Source organism: Daphnia pulex, chromosome 3 (genome assembly GCF_021134715.1).
Source record: "Daphnia pulex isolate KAP4 chromosome 3, ASM2113471v1".
In the NCBI taxonomy this organism is placed as follows: domain Eukaryota; kingdom Metazoa; phylum Arthropoda; class Branchiopoda; order Diplostraca; family Daphniidae; genus Daphnia; species Daphnia pulex.
This window is the reverse complement of record NC_060019.1, coordinates 12,486,456-12,504,154: the sequence shown is the minus strand read 5'-3', so window position 1 is coordinate 12,504,154 and position 17,699 is coordinate 12,486,456. Positions and strand designations below refer to the sequence as shown.

The 17,699-nt window shown below is 41.1% G+C and overlaps 3 protein-coding genes and 1 long non-coding RNA gene across 11 annotated transcripts; 2 read left to right on the top strand and 2 right to left on the bottom strand.

The window, feature by feature from the left end:
- Positions 1 to 102: 102 nt before the first annotated feature.
- LOC124190003 (intraflagellar transport protein 56-like) lies at positions 103 to 3,954 on the top strand. The gene is made up of 15 exons (XM_046582517.1): positions 103 to 228; positions 321 to 454; positions 1,326 to 1,356; positions 1,430 to 1,633; positions 1,711 to 1,909; positions 2,066 to 2,235; positions 2,308 to 2,460; positions 2,546 to 2,656; positions 2,716 to 2,791; positions 2,890 to 2,936; positions 3,003 to 3,077; positions 3,146 to 3,254; positions 3,328 to 3,399; positions 3,469 to 3,637; positions 3,712 to 3,954. The coding sequence occupies exons 1-15, from the start codon at positions 226 to 228 to the stop codon at positions 3,821 to 3,823; spliced, it is 1,665 nt and encodes a 554-aa protein (XP_046438473.1). The 5' UTR covers positions 103 to 225; the 3' UTR covers positions 3,824 to 3,954.
- A 56-nt stretch (positions 3,955 to 4,010) lies between these two features.
- Positions 4,011 to 6,195, bottom strand: LOC124190004 (FAD-dependent oxidoreductase domain-containing protein 1-like). Its single transcript, XM_046582518.1, has 8 exons — positions 5,431 to 6,195; positions 5,241 to 5,354; positions 5,110 to 5,179; positions 4,955 to 5,050; positions 4,750 to 4,895; positions 4,578 to 4,664; positions 4,363 to 4,516; positions 4,011 to 4,300 (listed from the first exon to the last, which is right to left on the bottom strand). Exons 1-8 carry the CDS (start codon positions 6,090 to 6,092, stop codon positions 4,046 to 4,048), a joined length of 1,584 nt encoding a protein of 527 aa, XP_046438474.1. The 5' UTR covers positions 6,093 to 6,195; the 3' UTR covers positions 4,011 to 4,045.
- Positions 6,196 to 6,911: 716 nt separating this feature from the next.
- On the bottom strand, positions 6,912 to 8,287 carry LOC124191495. Of its 3 annotated transcripts, XR_006873458.1 has the most exons (6): positions 7,922 to 8,061; positions 7,589 to 7,751; positions 7,502 to 7,524; positions 7,266 to 7,421; positions 7,123 to 7,195; positions 6,912 to 7,059 (listed from the first exon to the last, which is right to left on the bottom strand). It is a non-coding gene; the product is annotated as an uncharacterized LOC124191495 (long non-coding RNA). The 3 variants fall into 3 exon arrangements; XR_006873456.1 differs by lacking the exon at positions 7,502 to 7,524 and having other exon boundaries at positions 7,266 to 7,446; positions 7,922 to 8,287; XR_006873457.1 differs by lacking the exon at positions 7,502 to 7,524 and having other exon boundaries at positions 7,922 to 8,287.
- Positions 8,288 to 8,643: 356 nt separating this feature from the next.
- LOC124191493 (solute carrier organic anion transporter family member 74D-like) lies at positions 8,644 to 17,277 on the top strand. Of its 6 annotated transcripts, none has more exons than XM_046584752.1 (11): positions 8,644 to 9,225; positions 14,120 to 15,016; positions 15,115 to 15,276; positions 15,360 to 15,500; positions 15,578 to 15,934; positions 15,997 to 16,122; positions 16,191 to 16,257; positions 16,319 to 16,475; positions 16,541 to 16,760; positions 16,833 to 16,961; positions 17,037 to 17,277. In XM_046584752.1, exons 2-11 carry the CDS (start codon positions 14,137 to 14,139, stop codon positions 17,198 to 17,200), a joined length of 2,403 nt encoding a protein of 800 aa, XP_046440708.1. In that variant the 5' UTR covers positions 8,644 to 9,225; positions 14,120 to 14,136; the 3' UTR covers positions 17,201 to 17,277. The 6 variants fall into 6 exon arrangements, with proteins under 6 accessions (XP_046440708.1, XP_046440704.1, XP_046440709.1 ...); XM_046584748.1 differs by lacking the exon at positions 8,644 to 9,225 and adding an exon at positions 9,553 to 10,099; XM_046584753.1 differs by lacking the exon at positions 8,644 to 9,225 and adding an exon at positions 10,642 to 10,737.
- The last annotated feature ends 422 nt before the right edge of the window (positions 17,278 to 17,699 follow it).

Genomic DNA, 17,699 nt, shown 5'->3' with positions numbered 1-17,699 from the left:
TTTGTTAAATAAAATTCCCAATGTTTTATTACTAGACAATTTGATTAATTCACGAGAATCTACCCAAAAGATGGCGCGTGTTAATTGTTTTTTTTTCTGTCCTACACGCCGTTGCTATGGTTACCCGTCCGCTATTCAACTTATTGGTTTAAACGCACTCACAACAAAAACGTGTCCGGTTAGTACTAGACTTTGACCGTCTATAAAAAAAAATTTAAAAGAAAAATGGTAAGTATTACAAAGATCAAATGTTACGGACAATTGTACTTTACTTTTTTCTTTCAAAAATATGAAACTCCTGCTGGTGATTTTTCTTCCAGTTGTTGTCCCGAACGAAACCAGTGATTAATAGCAATAGTCAGGCAATGGTGAATTTAAGCGAAATAACCAAGATTCAAAAAATGGCTTCGGCGCCTCAAGAAGTGCCTTCCGTTATCAAATTCATCGAGAACCGGTAAAGAAAATTCCCTGTCAATATAATGGATGTAGGACGTTCAGGCCCCGGCGTTCAGGCCCCGGCTTTCAGGCCCTGGGCCTGAACGTCCAGATTGGGCCTGAACGTCCAGATTGGGCCTGAACGTCCAGAATAATAATAGTAATACAGCGAATGATGGGGGGGGTGCCGGTGCCCTCTCTACGGCTGGGTGTACCGCTAGAGGCGCTGTGAAATTTAATCGGGGATCTATTCTCTCTATCTAAGGTGCTATCAGCCAAATATTTAAATATTAGCCATAGATTTATATATTAAAAAACTGCTTGTTGATTTAAACTTTTAAAGTTCCCGCTTCAGTATTTACAGCAACTATACACAGTGGTGGTGGTAGCATACTTGTTTTATGGGGGCAAATCGTACTTTTAAAATTTATATATGCTGGCATCCCGTTCCGGTTTGCGAGGTTCCCGTAGGAAATATCAATTAAAACTTTAAAAAAGCAAAAGTAAAGTAAACATTAAATTCAAATGAATGACATGAATCTGATTCGGTATGGTGAATCAGGAGATCCCTTCGCGCTTCGTTAATCGTCGCACTCTCTTTTTAGCTTAAGTTACAGCAAAATTTATTGTTATCATAAGCAATATCAAATATGAAATAGTATACTAATTAAAATTAATACTTGCTTATAGCAAGGCTTACTAGCGCCATTGTCCTGATAAATAAATATTTAAAATTTTGGACGTTCAGGCCCAACAGCTGGACGTTCAGGCCCACGTAAAAAGTGGGCCTGAAAGCCGGGGCCTGAACGCCGGGGCCTGAACGTCCATGACCCCAATATAATGTGTTAATCATCTCAGTTTATTTTCATCTTGCACATTTTGATTTGTAGCGATTTCCAGGGAGCTATTACTCTTTTAGAGGTAGCTTGGACAATTCTTTGCTGTGTTTGTTAGTCCTTAATTAATTGTTTGCTCGCAAATCTTCTAATGTAAGTACGAAAAGTTAAATGGAAGTACTGATCCGAATACGGACTTGTGGTTGGTGTACTGCGAATTTCATCGGGGAAACTATAAGCAAGCCCTTCTGCAGTACGAGTCCATGAATAATTCGCTTTACGCCGCTTGCTGCTATTTTTACTTGGGAATGTATCAAGAATCACGCGAATTAGTTCTGAAAGCACCGAAATGTCCTCTACAAGTAACGAGTCTTTACAGTTGATTCAAAATTGATGCATTGTCTAGCTAATATTTACTTGTTGTGCGCTACCAAATTAGGTTAGACTTTCGTTCCATTTAGCACACAAAAGTGATGACGAAGTGAGCGTGTTGGAATTCCACAGACAATTGCGCGATGTCGCTGAAGACCAACTTTCTTTGGCAGCTGTTCATTATTTACGCGCGCACTACCAAGAAGCAATTGACATCTACAAGCGACTAGTTTTACAAAACAAAGAACTCATGGCGCTACACGTCTGTAATACAAACAGTTTTAATATTCAAAAAATCGATAAAGTAACCGTCACTAGTTGAAACAAATTAAATTGTGAACGAAAGCTAAACTTTTCGTTGACTTTCAGTTTTAATGCAAAATTAGTTGTTTCAAAATACTAATTGTATAATTGGTGCGCAGATATTGCTTTATGCTACTACAAACTGGATTTCTACGACGTTTCCCAAGAAGTTCTGTCGGTGTATCTGCAAAAGATCCCAGATTCACTGATTGCGCTTAATTTAAAAGCGTGCAACATTTACCGCCTTTACAACGGCCGTAGCGCCGAAATTGAAATTCGATCGCTACTGGTAATTGTTAATTTAAAAAAAATTCAATTACTCGAACTCTGCTTTGATTAAATTCCTATATTATTACCAAAGGAATCTCAAGTCAATTGCCCATTCGGAAAAGATTTATTAAATCACAATCTCGTCATCTTTCGAAATGGAGATGGTGCGCTACAAGTGTTGCCGCCGTTGGTCGGTGTGATTCCGGAAGCTAAACTCAACTTAATTATCTACTACCTGCGCCAAGTAAATTTTACAAGCAACACTCATAATTGTTAAAGGGTCTGTTTTTTTATCGTGAAATGTTTTAAAAAACTTTTCCCACTGAAAGGACGAAACAAAAGAGGCCTTCGATTTAATGCAAGATGTCAATCCCAGTTTGCCAGCTGAATACATTCTTAAGGGAATCGTATATGCTCTAATTGGACAAGAAACTAATAACGTAAAAATCAGAAATTTGGGGAAAAGCGATCTTGGCTTTACATTTTTTGCTTGTCATAGAAAGAATACTTGGATACAGCCATTCAATATCTGCATCTCGTCGGAGGTAGCTCGAGCGAATGCGACACAATTCCAGGTAAAAAAAAAAAGCAAAACAATTAATCGACGTATTAATTTCTTGGCTAATTACAAAGTTTCCAAGTAATGAATTGAACAAATAATTAATTTGAACAGGACGCCAGTGTGTCGCTTCGGCGTTTTTCTTGCAGCGTCAGTATGAGGTATGGACAACAAAATAAACTAATTTATGGGCGGATAATTCAAAAGCAGATATGTGCATATAATAGGACGTACTGCTTTATTTCAATTCCATCAAGTCATACCTGAGTAACGACGATACTTTCAAATTCAATCTAGCTCAGGTTCGTTTTTAGTTCTTTTACTTTCGACGCTATACGTTTTCAGAGATCCATTAGCTTTCTTTTTGCAGGTGCAAACAATATTAGGACATTACAAGGAAGCTGAAGAGGAACTCGTAACTATTCAGAGCGCAAAATATCGCAGCGAATACAATTATATTGAATGTTTAACACGATGCTGTAAGTATAGCTACACCACACCGTTGGAGGACTATCAGATTAAGTTACAAAAAGAATACCTTGCATTTGTTAGTGGTGATGAATCGCAAAGCTGTGCAGGCCTGGGAAATATATTCTCGAATGGAGACATCCGCAGAATCTTTGGGTTAGTAAAAAATCTGCGAATCAATATGAAAAAAAAAAACCATCGACAAAATGACTTATTGAACTTCAGGAATTCTCCATTTATTGGCTAATGATTGCTACCGTACCGGACAATTTTACATCGCTTCGAAAGCCTTCGATGTACTGGATAAATATGATCCAAACCCGGAACACGCTGCAGCAAAACGCGGTGCATGTGTTGGTTTACTTCAAATGGTTTTGGCGGGTCGAGAACACAGGTGCCCTACTAAAATTTCAGAAATTTATGTTAAAAAAAAGGATCATTAACAAAAAAATAAAATCTTACATGCAGAGAAGCGTTAAGTGAAGTCGTAAATTTGATGCGAGGATCCCCCGATCCCCAAATGGATCACATATTGAGGGTAATCAATACCTGGGCAAAAGAAAATCGTATGAAAATGTAGCAATTTCATTAAAAAAATATCGATATCCGGCCATCTCTTTTCTTTAGCTCGGAACTTTGAATTTTCAATGTGCACTGTATCAAACAAATGTGAAGTTAGTTATAAAAGATAATATACACATTTCAAAATTGTCTGTCGCAGTTGTTCACTATTATTATTTTAGCCATCCTATTTTAAAAAGAAGGGATCAAGGGAAATCTTGAAACTTTATTATTTTCACTATTATACAATATTTTGTTCAAAAACAGGATGATTTGTTAGTATTCTTTCAAATCCAAAACGTTTTAAATCAATGTCTATGAATCTTCCGTCCACAACAAGTTCCATAATAGCTTTTCCCACAGCAGGGGCGTGCTGTATTCCGTGACCGCTGAAGCCAGTTGCAAACATAAGGTTGCCATGATATGGATGAGAACCGATTACAGCGTTTTGGTCAAAGGTATTGTAATCATAATAACCAGACCAAGCACTCTTGAGCTAAAAAAAGGAATTGATATTTTGGGAGAAACAGATCAATAAGAGACGCAGTCGTTCAATACCTTTATGTTTTCAAATCCAGGAACACGTTGCGCTATTTCTGGCCACACCTGCTGATCGAAAAAGGTGTAATCAACATCTAAATTGGCAATTCCAGGTTCTTCGTTTGCAGTAGGAGATTTTCCAGCTATGTAATGTCCTCCAAGACCTTCACGCCTATACTATCGAAATTTCTTATCAATAATTGCCCATCAAATGAATGCATTCAATAACTCACCTGAAGTAGGAACCAGTGGTATCAACTGTAAGAGGGCAATCGAGTCCTGGACCGTCTGGTGCATGAAAGCAATAAACATAACGCTTTCTAAATGAAAAAGAAATGAAAACAAAGTAGATTAATAAAGAAAATTACTCGAGGTTTGGGTTTTATTGACGGATTTTAATTTTACCTGGGTTCAACAGGTAGAGCTTTACGCAATAAGCCGGTTCCTATTCCAATTCCAGCCAATTTACTCACTTCACCAGATTGAGCACCAGCTGCCATTACGCATAACGAAAAATCAATCGTTCTAACCTCTCCGTTAGTCAATCGAACCTGAGTTGACACTGAATTATGATGCGAAATGCACATGCTTCATATCAAATTCTACATACGTGGACTCTTTTAAGCTTGTTGTAATTAAAGCTCTCCCCGACACCAGGCTTGGAATGCACAAGCGTATCCTCTGTTTCAAATCCCACCGTGTCCGCCTTAATAAACACAGACCTTAACTTTGTGCCGCGAAAAGTGGAAATGAACTTCTACTGACCTTAACAAATTCGACCCCCAATTCTATTGCCTTATTCCTGAACCCATTTAGCAATGCCCATGGATCAAACCTAAAGAATATTAACAGTATTGTGAAGAATACATGGAATAATATCAAATTTGTTACTGTACCAGCCTTCATTTTCTTGTCCAAAGGAAGCTAATTCCACACCATCTGTGTTGATCCATGGAAATTTTTCTTTAAGTTTGTAAGGAGAAAAAAGTTTTATTTTTGCTCCTAAAGATCTAGAAAAATATATGTTTAAAGGAGACCAATTATGAGAAATCACATAAGGAAGAAACTCTTGATCTAGGAAATTACGTTTGAAGTTTGTGATTTTCCATTAGCTGATCAGCACCTTTCTGTGTCGCCAGAAATAGATATCCATAGGGGTGAAACTGTACATCAGGACCTTCCAAGTTTTCACCCGATAGCAATCTCTTAGCATTTCTCAAAAACTCTGCTCCAAACAGAGACATTTGGATGTTTTCTGGCAGTGAGAACTGCTGACGTAAACCACCAACTGACAAAACAGTGGAGGCTCTCGTGTAATTTGGATCTCTTTCAACTACAATAACCCTCAATCCATTATCGTGACCTCTTTGCTTCAGCCAATAGGCAATAGAACAACCCATTATTCCACCACCAATAATAACAATATCACAATGGCGTGGAAAATAAAGGTTATTGTGTGTTTGGGGATCATTCCTTCCAGTGATGCCCAAATAATCGAATGACCTTTTAATAGGGTGTAGGAAAGGTTTGAGGGGCTGAGTTAATGGTGGACATCGTGTTTCTTCGAAAAGTTCTGATTGAAAATCGGGAACAACATTAGAAAGAGGTTTATCTGACTCGTCTCCTTTGTTTGAATATTTTTTCTGACTATTGCAAAAAGATCTCACTGGGAAAGATAAACTTTGCACAAGATATTTTGACTTCAACCATGGCTTTAATTGGACGCCGGTTATTGCACGCTTAAACATTTCTCTCACGTGTAGTAAATAATCAAATCGAGGCAGGAAGACCGACAGAAAAGAAACGAATCAGTCGTACTAGCAGACTACAATAAGGCTGTCCGTCCCTAAACTGCGAAAGCGAAACGCGAAACGCGAAACGCCTAAAATGCGGAAAGGCTGTGCGAAACGGACCAAAATTTTTGGACCGTTTCGCGGGACCAAATGCCGGAGGGCATACTAAAATGCGAAACCTCAAAATGCGAAACGAAAATGTTTTCTTTTCCCCACCAGAGTGCAAATTGACGGATGAGGCCCGTTTAGGCCGCCATGTTTCATGACTCATAGTATATGTAATGTGAATGTATGTATGGATATGAATCTGTGTACACTATATATTAACGAATATTACTTTTCGCTAGAGTTTTGAAAATAAAATGTTTGTATTTCATGGGAAAACAGTCTTATCAAATTAAATTTATTTAGTCGACTCGATTACTCTTGTTTCTTCAAGAGCACGGGGGTCCCTCGGATGAGCTCTTGAATGAGAAATCTCCAATTAAGTCTTTGTGGAATAGAGGCGGAAGAAGCTTTCAGCACGTTTTAGCTGGGTGGCATTTTCAATAAATTTCAATCGAATAGCTATATATATTTAGACGCCGGGCTGCTATCGGCTGATAGTTTTTTCCATTTGACTTGGTCAGCCGATTTTCCTCGGCGAACAACTGTTGAGAGAAATTCCGGCTAAGAGAAACAGATTGATCGAATGACATAGAGAACGTCGACGACGTAACAATGTGTTAATGTACCCCGCTGGGCGCTGTGGGATTATTTTATTTAAGACATTGAAAGGGGGGAGCAATCAAATTTTATTTCTTCAGCCGCTACACTATTTCGGTTTAAATTATGAAAAATTGAAGTCAAAAGTCAGCTATGCGTCTTGGGACGGGCTGATGAGTGATTCAACCGAGGTATAAAATAAATCAGCCTACACCACCTAATGATAATAAAAGAAGAAAAGATTAAAACAAATTCTATTATCGAGCAAATTAAGCTTAACATTTTCCCCCCGTTGACAAAGTCATCGACACGAGCGTTCTTTCCATGCGCACATGCACACATATTGTATCCACCTAGCCATCACAGAAGAAGAAAAATCAAGAACCGAAACTTTCCTTAAACATAAAAATGATTCTTTGATACCTGAATTGTAGATTGAAAATACAAAGATTTGATTTGTGATGCCAATCTTCTAGCGCTTGTAGCAAAAGTAAAGCACAGATACACCTGCTCCACACTATTACTTGGGCAGCATGAGCTATGAAACTATTACCACTCTCAGAATTCCACCAAGGTTTTCTATGACAGGGATAACAAATTATTGCTGTGAACAAGAAAAGCGATTAGAAAAGAAAACACTTGCATAATTCTTCCGTCACCTCAGAAACAGTAGATGTATTACCTATGAGAACAGACAAGTATGAGAATAACATACAGACAGCATGATAATTTTAACTAAAAAATACCTCAGAGAATGTAGGTTACAATGTATCAGGTGAAACATCATGTCACCTCACATTGGGAAGTTTTTTCTTTACTCTCATTTATTTCTTTGCAGAAAGACAGCTTACTTCAGCAAAACGACAAAGCGAGTTTCATGAAGTGGACATCTCCCATGACTTTAATTATCTAAAAAAAATGCATCAATTAGTTGGGCGAAGAAAAATATTAGAAAAAACAAAGTATCTTAAACATCAGATGAGTTAAGTTTGGAATCAATAAATTGACTATGTCAAATTCAATCCATTCCCTCCATTAGATCATCAACAAAGATTGCAAAAACCCACGAAATTACATACCAAGTTTAAGAAGTATTGCGGTGATTGAATGGCAAATAACGTGAATCACAAATCAAAATCATGAATACAATAGGTAAATACACAAAACTGTAATATCCTTTTAATTTAACGAATTATATACAAAACAGAAACTAGGATAAACTAACTCGAATGCAAGGTGTTTTTATCTTGACGAGTAGATTTTTGTGACGCAAGTATGTTAATGGCGTCGTCTGTTGACGTTCTGTTGACGTTTCGCACCCACCGATTTCGCATTTTAGTACGGACCCAAGGCCTAAAATGCGAAACAGGGTCCCAACTTTTGGGTCCGTTTCGCACAGCTTTTCCGCATTTTAGGCGTTTCGCGTTTCGCGTTTCGCTTTCGCAGTTTAGGGACAGCCCTACAATAACAAAACAGACAAATGTTTGAGCAAAGACAGTAGAGCTAATGCCACATATTTACAAAGTCTAAATAAGAAAATTTTGAGTATTTTTTTCTTTAGCGCTATTAATTAGATGTATTTCCTGAATTATTAGCATTCGATACAAGTAGTAGCCACTTTTTCAGAGAGGAAATGCAATGGATTGTTGGGTGGTCTGGTGGTGTCAAATCAAATCTGTGATGACGCGGTTTCCTCTCCACTTCAGGCACTTCTATCTTACAAGACATAAAAGTTGGGATGATGCCAGTTATTAGCCCGAGTGCGTTATATTCCAAACCTCGGCTGTGTTTGCTATTTCCCGACTGTAGGCGTGATTCTCCACAAGACTGCTGCTGAGGTCTAGTTCAAGGTTTTCAACACACGCCCACGTCACAGCAAATAAGGACCAAACTGTTTGCGAGTTCTTAATATTCCACCGAGTTATTTTCTCGAATTTGTCCTCAAATCTGTGCATACGATAATCACACAAACTAGCTTTTGAATTTTACCGTTATCATTATCAGAGGTCGTGGCTAGAGAAGTGCTCGCAATAAAACTGCGCTGCTGCTGTCTGGTTATTTACAATCGTCGCAACAAGTTCTTAGAACAATTTGAATATAAAGTGCTTGGTTTTTGCTTGGTGCTTGACATCACCACGTCATCCGAGTTATTACCATTTAAGGGCCACACATGTCATCGTCTGGAGAAAAAAGATATTCATGCGAATTGGATTTAGCTACTTACCGGACGTTTAACTTCACAAGTCAGCAATTTACTGTGAAGAGAAGCAAATTACGGCCCGTTTGAATGCATCATTAAATAATTAATTCTGCGAATTGGCGCACATCCGTCGCCTATGAAGGACTAAAAAAAAAAAGAGTTCATTGGCTTTTTAATTCAGAGGTGAGTGAACTTCAATATCTTATCGGCTAAACTATAAATCTATCCTTTCTTATCATCGCCTGAAACAACAAGCATTCCATTTGTTTTAAAATGGTAAAAATTTCGAAGGTCAACTACGATTGGTTCTATGTGGGTTGGATTGCTTTCACAATACATTTCATCGCCATCTACACACTTGACTGACTATATTTATCTAAAGGATTTATTTGTTTGTTACTTAACTCGATCAGACAGAAGACACACAATCAGAATATGTAAATATCCTTTTTGAAAATCAAATTCTCTCCAGGGTGAGAATAGGCTTCAATTTCCATGCCTCTATGACCTGTAGCCGCCGGGCATTAATATTTTTTGACATGTTGATCACTTTCGTTTCGTTAGTAGTTGATACAGTAGCGACAAGAAAATTTTGTGTTGTTGCGCTTTTCATCTGCTGTTTATAACTACCGTGCATAATCAGTATAGTTTCTTTATTTTGACCCTTTTCTTTACGTATGCAAGCAGTTGAGAAACTGATCCGTCACAGATCATATTAGACTCTTATTACGAGTCATTTTAGCTCGTAGACCAATGGGTCATGGCTTAACTAGACATATTCAAGAGTTATTGAGCTATGGCTGAGTTGTTTAACTGCTGTGCCGCCGCGACAACCAGTGATACGTTTTGGCAAATGGTTCAATCTTTCAAGGAATTCTCGTTGCCTTCTACACTTTCCATCCAAACATCTGGAATCTCACCAGAACTTTTTCCTGTTTCAGTACTAATCTTTTTCGCCAGCACAGCTGCTGCTGCCTCTGTGTACTTCTGCCGGTCCCACTCACTACTGTCCAAAGTGAAACCGTTAGTTCAAAGAAAATGATTCAGCAGCAACAAGGTAAATAGTTGAAACAAAAACGACAGTTACCAATCAAGTTTAGGTCAAATTGGATGCTGGTTGCTCTTATTACTTGAGTCAGTCGTAAAACTAGGAACCCATTCCTATTTTAATGTGGGCAGCGAGAAAGCTGAACAACAGGAAAACCTGTTCACTTGACTCCATTCACCCCTTTTTTCTTTCTCTCGGTCTGTCCCTGAGAGTAAGAGGAAACTCGAATGTGTTGTTTACGACAGCACTCTCAAATCCCACTTGCAATATTACAAGGGTATGACACAATATAGCTTTGCTTTTTTTCAGTCTTGTTGTTTAGCCATGGCTTAATTTCTTCACGTATCTAATTTTGGGTTTGAACGACAATGGCCACCACACCAATAACCTTCTTTTAGGGGGCTGTGGTGATTGCCGGTCGCAGTAGGAAAGAAGCAGGTCGCGAACATGTATCAATGAAATAGATAGTGTCCTGGGGAGTATGCGGATGCATATATCGGTCAGTTGGGAACGTAAGAACCTAAAGGATATGACGAAGGCAATTTAAGCATCGCGTGCCAATTCTCGCACCGAAGAAAGGCAAAGGGGTCATTCCTCCTCCGGCGGAGAAGCCAAGCTTCCGATTAGCCAATCGATTCATCCGCATGGTGTGTGTTTTGTTTTGTTTTTAAAAATTTTCTTACGTGCTTTTTTTTTCTTTTTCATTCGGCAACCACAGATGTAAATTGTCTGCGCGGGAAGAGGAGGAGTCGGCCGTTCTTTATTATCCCGGCTTGAATTTTTTCGAACGCCGAGAGAGTGTTGGGGAGGGACATGGCGCAGTGTTTCTGTTGCTCACGCGGCATCATTTGGGAGGAGTTGCGTGCACAGTCTGGGAGGGAAGAGGGCTGGCATGATGCCTGCTTTCTGCTGCCGCCAGGCATATAACAGGACTTTGAAGGCCACCTTTTCGATTCACACAAGTCCCATCCGTCTGCCCACCGAAAGTCTTCTCGAGTCGCGTACAGAAGGTTGAGTCGAGACCCAGCAGACTCCTTTCCCAGTTAGACTCTTTTCATATGTGCAACTTATACTAGTGAGATGAAGTTGTTGTTTTGACCATCTGAGAAGAAGAAATATCCGGAGCTTAGTAGTTTCTACGGTCCCGCTTTTCTCTTTGGCTGGCACTTGGACCGAAAATTGGACCACCTCCGCGCACACCTGTCTGATTCCGTTTGTGTGTGTGTGTGTTTTTTTAAGGGGGGTGCGTGGGTGTCGTGTCGTGCAAAGGAGGAGTTGATTTGTTTTGGTTTTATTATTCACCAGATTTCCCCCTTTAGGGTATGCTACACAACTTCTTTTTTGTTTTCTTTAAATCCTTTCTCTTTTGGCTAGCGATTCTTTTTTTAAAAAGTTAGGCGAAAAGAAGAAAACCACCGTGTCCGGGAGAAGAAACGAAAGTTCAGTCACGCTATTATTTGGGTGTTAGCAAGAAAAGAAAGAGACAATCGAAGAAAAATAGGGAGGGTTATACTGTTTTCTCGTTTTGTTTGTTTTGTGTTTTGGTTGAGAAAAACGACTTGTTGAGGAGTAGCAGCAGCAGTTCGTGTTGGAATTTATCTTGATGTCGTCTCTCCCTTCACACAAGGAGGAGGAAAAGAAATGGGGTCTGCGTCAGGTGACTTATGTGACCTCATTCTACCTGCCGGTTGAGTTATACCGGCTGGCGAACGGAATCAAGATTCCCGGTGCGGATAAATGCGAATCCCCTTTCTCTCTTTTAGATCAGAGGGGTTTGAAAATTTGTCTAGTGGTTGTGGGTCCGTGCGAAAATTTAAAATGGCTGGTTAGTGTCGGATAATTTTCACTCTTGATTTCGGTTTAGTTGATTCAATGGGGGGCTTTTGATCACGTCACCCAATGTGAATGGGCTTATTTGACTTTCACTCGACCAAATAGTAAATGACCTTTAACAACGTATGTATTCGCTCTCTTCTCTCCCAGCTATTTCGTTTTGGAAACGTTGGATCTTTTTTTCTTTTCGGATCCTTCCGATTTTGGGCTCCTTTCATCCATTCCGAACCAAGGTCGATGGCTGCTGCTGTCGCTCTTGTTGCTACTGCCTTTTCCACTCGTTCAAACAAGAGCGCCCGCTGGCTAATCATCAAGTCCAGATTGCCCACTCCCCCTTTCACGAAGCAAGGAAAAATAGAGGCTCCTACCATCGAACATGTATACATAATTGATCCCGTCTGACGGCGGTCTCTTTTTCTCCTAGCTCTACCCTGGCAGCTTTGTAAGGTCAAAACTCTTGTCAATGCCCGTACAGCAGCTCCTTGTTAATTTTTTTTTGTTATTGTAAACTTCAGCCCAACATGTGGCCGTCTTGATTGCCCGCTCGGCCCCGATGTTTAACGAGTTTTACGGGGGATACAATCGTCCCATTGGCCTGGAAGAAAAAATGTCATCAGCCCACCACACACGCTTACCTTTGTGTTAAAACTAGAAAATAGCGGAGATAACTGGCCATTACTAAGAGGCTGATGATGATACAGGGATGTTGTAGGCAAAACATTCATGTGTGTACAATACTTTGGGTTTTTTTCCTTTTCTTGTAGTATGTTTTGCCGCACGATTGTATCTCGGGTAACCTTGTCTTTTCCGTTTGTCTGGTTTTAACTGGCCACCAGCGCTTGTTGTATAGTGCACTCGTCTTCGTCCGTTCGGTGTCGGCTGTCGGAACAGAGAATCGAGGCCAAGACTTATCACTCGAGACACGAGGGGCTATTTGGTGCGTGAAAAAGACTTTCCACATCAAAATATAAAATACCCGACGATGTCCGACCCCGCGCGCAACAACAGCTGACCAAAATTGTGAAAGAAAGCGCCAAGGTTTCTATATCTCCTACATGGGCAAAAGTGGTGGTGGTGGACCGGGCCGAATTAGCACCCGCCGTGTGTGTGTGTTTGCCACTCAGGCCGTCTCTGAAATAACCTACTAGCTGGCTTATTTTCTCTTTGTGTCGACCATGCAAAAACTACATGTTGAATTTCGACCGCTATGAAAGGGATTTCTTTGATTCGGTATGACATTTGTAATGTACAGCGCAAATGATGTAGAAGGGAAACAGTCAGCAGCGTCATTCGATATGTTTTTTTAGTCGAGAAACATTTCAATTCACCCGTTGCTCCGAAGGGAGATTAGAAAAAAAAAATGTTCTTCTCCTCTCCCAAAGTAGTACAGTGCATCACGATTTCTTGCTGATTAATTCCTTTTCCGGCCCGACGTTCCCCAACCAAAGTCCAATGACCCTTGACCTAAATTCTTCTGTCTCTTTCTCTTCTTGCTTCCTCATTTTATATTGATTTCTTTTTTTAATAAAAAACAAAAGAAACAAAATTAAAGTTTCCAATGTGCCATTTGATTCCCGTCTTAATAACCGGGGCTCTACTGGAACTGCTTGCAGAACTATGGTTGGTTTCCCATTCGATGGGAATGATTGGCCTTGCTCTTGCCCCTCGTAGATTCTATGTAAATGGAGACGGCCATCTCTCAGATTGGTATTGGGGGGGATCTTTTGGACGTAATTCAATTTTGCCAGGCTTGGTGGGCTGGCCCATTGAGGATTCTTCTTTTGTTAAGTGCATAACCAACAGCCCAAAGTGAATTGACTCTCTGGCTGACACCGGAACTTCACCCTTGGCTGCGCTTTCTTTCACTGTACATATAGAGACGGTTACGAATATTAAAAAAAAAAAACTTCTTCTTTTTTTTTTAATTTTTCTTCCTCCTCCGACCTTAAGAAATGCCGGATCACGTGGATCAGCTAGCCTTGACTATCGTCTCGTTTTCCCTTCCGCATTTTTCGTAGAGAGATTTATTAGGTCATGAAACTTGTTGATATTTATACTGCGTCGAAACAAATTGAATTGAACGCAACCGCTTGGTTGGCCGCGATTTATCTTTGACACCGTTCGATTCATTTCCAGTTGGATTCAATTTCTAATTTCATTTTTTTGTTTTTTTTTTTTTAAATTTGATGTGCACAGATCAACCTGTTGTGACGATGGTGAAACGAGGGTCTTCCCGCTTCGATCCACTTCCAACCTCTGATGACTCGGATCCTGCTCTACTTAGTCACCGATCCATCGAAGGGACCAGCAGCGGCGGAGGCGGACCGAATTGGCCACTAGCGCCCACTCAGTCGGATCGGCTCGACGGGCAAAACGGTCTGGATGCCAGCAACAACACCTCCTACAGCCCCAAAGGCGAAGAATCTCAGAGACTAGCCGACGTTGTCAATCAGCCGGTCATCAAGCGACTGAACGGCGGCGGTGACGCCACTCATCGCACCGACATCAACGACGAAGAAGAAGATGAAGACGAGGCCCTGCTCTGCGGTCTCGGCCCGTGTTTCTCGCCCGCCTGGCTCCAGCCCTTGGCGTCCAAGCAAATGTTCTTGGCCGTCTTTTGCCTGGCCTGCGTTCTCCAGGGCATGTTTTATACGTATTTCGTCAGCGTGCTGACGACGATCGAAAAGCTCTTTCAGATCCAGTCGAAAACGACGGGCATCATCATGAGCGCCACCGAAATGGGCCAGATTGGTGGGGCCCTTCTTCTCACTTACTACGGCGGCCAGGGACATCGCCCTAAATGGATCGGTTGGGGCATGGTCCTGTTTGGCGCTTCGGCCGCCCTGTGCTCGCTGCCGCATTTTCTCTTTTGGAGGACCAAACCCAACACGGGATCCTCTTCTTCTCTGTCTTCTATGCTGGCACCGGATCTGTACGGCGGTGGTCTCGGTCTTATGGCGACGATGGATCCTTCTTCCGTCGTTCCGGGCCCGCAGCAACTGGAAATGGATCTCATCTGCCGACAGGTGGAGAACGCCAATCTCAGCTTGCGCCCGCAAATTTCTGAACTCGAACGCAACGAGCAATGTGCCAGTAAATCTTAAAAAAAAAAAACATCAATTAACTGGGAAGATTTGTTTGTCTTAATTAAAATTGGTTTTTCATTTTTTTTTTATTCCGGCCATTAACAGAGAGTAGTGAACAGCAAGCCATTTCACGAACGACTACTGTAGTGCTGGCCTTCTTTTTCTTGAGCCTTTTAGGTATTGGCATGGGTCGAACGGCTGTCGAAACCCTCGGTATCCCATACATGGATGACAACGTTGCCGGCCGTGAATCTCCTACTTATTTCGGTACCAACCACTCCCTAACACCATTCTTTGTTTTTTTTTTTTTTTAAACCACACCTAGTATAATAAACCGGTGGTTTATTTAGCTATCAACATTGGCGTCAAGATATTGGGTCCCGTCTTTGGTTTTGTCCTGGGCTCACTCTGCACTTCGATATACGTCGACCCGCTAGTCGAACCTGACGTCACACCAAAAGACCCTCGCTGGATCGGAGCCTGGTGGCTTGGTAAAGTTCATTTGAAATTTCGGAAAAAGATGTGCAACCTTTTTAGGTGTGTACTAATAATTATCTGTCAAATATAGGAATGATATTCGTCGCTTCCACTATTTTGCTGGCTTCACTATCCATGTTTGCTTTCCCACGGCGATTGCCCAGGAAAGGCCGGCAGGCTGCCCATCGCCCCAAACAGATCAATGGCAAAATGCTGCCGGCACAAGCCAAAACGGAACAGACAGTGGCGTCAGCCATGCGAAACAAGAATCCCAGTTTGAAAGATTTCCCCAAAGCCATCCGGCGGCTCTTGAAGAACGACATCCTCCTCTTCCGAACTGCTAGTAGCGTTCTTCACATTCTCCCCGTGGCTGGCCTTTACACTTTTCTGCCCAAATACCTCGAGTCGCAATTCAGAATGGCCGCTCACACTGCCAATATGATCTCAGGTTCGTTTTTTCCTTTTCTTTGTTTGACTGGATTTTTAATCCGTTTTTTCCTCTCCATTAAGGTATTGGTGGTATAGGCGTGATGGGCATTGGCATTTTCTTCAGTGGGGTTTTCATTCGTCTAAAAAAACCCAGCCCCAAATTTGTGGCTGCTTGGATTGCTTTGACGGCTCTTTTGTACGCCATCGGTAATTCTTTCGCCAGTTTAGATTCAATTTTATTCTTCGCTTTTTGACGTTGCCTTTCCCATTAATAGGTATGGCCCTATTAATGTTGCTGGGCTGCCCCATGAGCGACTTTTCTGGTCTGGAACAGACTGACAGGTAAAATAGGACGTGTTCAAATTGAAAAATGAAAATGAAATTAATTAATTTCTTTGATCAGCGGGATGACGGTGAAACTTCCTTGCAACCGCACATGCGAGTGTGATACCAGCGTCTTTGCACCCATTTGCACATCAACAGGCGAGACCTACTTTTCAGCCTGTCACGCCGGTTGCGCTAATCTCACTCAAGTCGGCAGCCAAATTGGAAACACTACGGTAGATGATTTAAAAAAAAAAAATGTGTGACACCAATTCATTTTCATTTTGTGAAATCTATACAGTATTCCAACTGTGAATGCCTCGATGCGGGCGTAACGGCCACCTCGGGATACTGCCACCTCGAATGCAACAACTACATCTGGTACATTGGGATCTTTTCGCTGTTTGTTTTGATCCATTCGACGAGCGAGGTGGGCTCAATGCTGTTGACTCTGAGATGCGTTCACGCCAAAGACAAAGCGATGGCCCTCGGGTTAATTCAATTCGCCATTGGATTGTTTGGTAAATTGGATTTTTATTTTCGTGACTATTTTTTGTTTTTGTTTTAAATCTTTGATTCTATTTTGATTGAAGCCAACGTTCCGTGTCCGATTATTTACGGCGCTGTGGTCGATTCGGCTTGTTTTGTATGGGAAAAGACATGCGGCGAGCAAGGAGCTTGTTGGCTCTACGATGCCAAAACGTTCCGAGTCTCATTTCACGGTAACTAAGAAAATAATAGTTTTCTTCTTTTCATTCATCAAACTTATTAAATTATTGTTCCATTTTTACAAAAAGGTACGACAGGAGCGTTGATGCTCTGCGCTTTCTTTGTCGATCTGGTCGTTTGGTACAAAGCCGACAAGATCACTTTTCCTGAGGACGAGGCTCCGCCCTGCGTCGAAATGGAGCAGTTGGCTCCCTCCGCGCCACTGGCCGTCCAATATGAAAGCACTCTGTGATGACTGTAAACGATTCCTCAACATGCTGCTTCGCTAGACAATGAATAATAATTACTATACCACGGCCTCCGAATACCCCCCCACCCACCACCCAAAAAAAAAAAGGAAAACCAATTTCCATTCTCCGTGTAGAATGGTGACGAGGGCCAGCGTTTTAAGCGGGCCGTTATATTATGACGGAGATGTGTGTGTGTGTCGAAGGAATCTCTGGAAGCAGACGACAAGCGAATCCTTCAAATCTCCTCGTTCGATTCTGATGATTCAGTGTCTTTTGTGTATGTTTTGTTGCCTGTGGCCAGTGATTTTGTCGATACTGCACGCAATCTTTGAATCCAGCATTGCGATTCAATGACCAAAGGACTAAAAAAAAAATGACATGGCTTTCATCTTCATATAATTTCATTTTTTTTTTTTTTTTGTTATATCGAAATGGCATATTCTATCAACTCTGGTGGCTGCTCTTTAGGTTTTTTTTTTTTCTTTAATTTTGTTAAACGTT

Bases quoted from the DNA above. Each gene is read 5' to 3' on its own strand.
- LOC124191493 (XM_046584748.1), top strand. The intron at 16,476-16,540 runs GTAGATGATTTA...AAATCTATACAG, and splicing joins GCCAAATTGGAAACACTACG to TATTCCAACTGTGAATGCCT. The intron at 16,962-17,036 runs GTAACTAAGAAA...TTTTACAAAAAG, and splicing joins GTTCCGAGTCTCATTTCACG to GTACGACAGGAGCGTTGATG.
- LOC124190004 (XM_046582518.1), bottom strand. From the start codon at position 6,092: ATGTTTAAGCGTGCAATAACCGGCGTCCAATTAAAGCCATGGTTGAAG. The intron at 4,517-4,577 runs GTGAGTTATTGA...TCGATAGTATAG, and splicing joins ACCACTGGTTCCTACTTCAG to GCGTGAAGGTCTTGGAGGAC. The intron at 4,301-4,362 runs GTATTGAACGAC...TCCTTTTTTTAG, and splicing joins CTGGATTTGAAAACATAAAG to CTCAAGAGTGCTTGGTCTGG.
- LOC124190003 (XM_046582517.1), top strand. The intron at 2,461-2,545 runs GTAAATTTTACA...TCCCACTGAAAG, and splicing joins TTATCTACTACCTGCGCCAA to GACGAAACAAAAGAGGCCTT. The intron at 3,400-3,468 runs GTTAGTAAAAAA...ATTGAACTTCAG, and splicing joins GACATCCGCAGAATCTTTGG to GAATTCTCCATTTATTGGCT.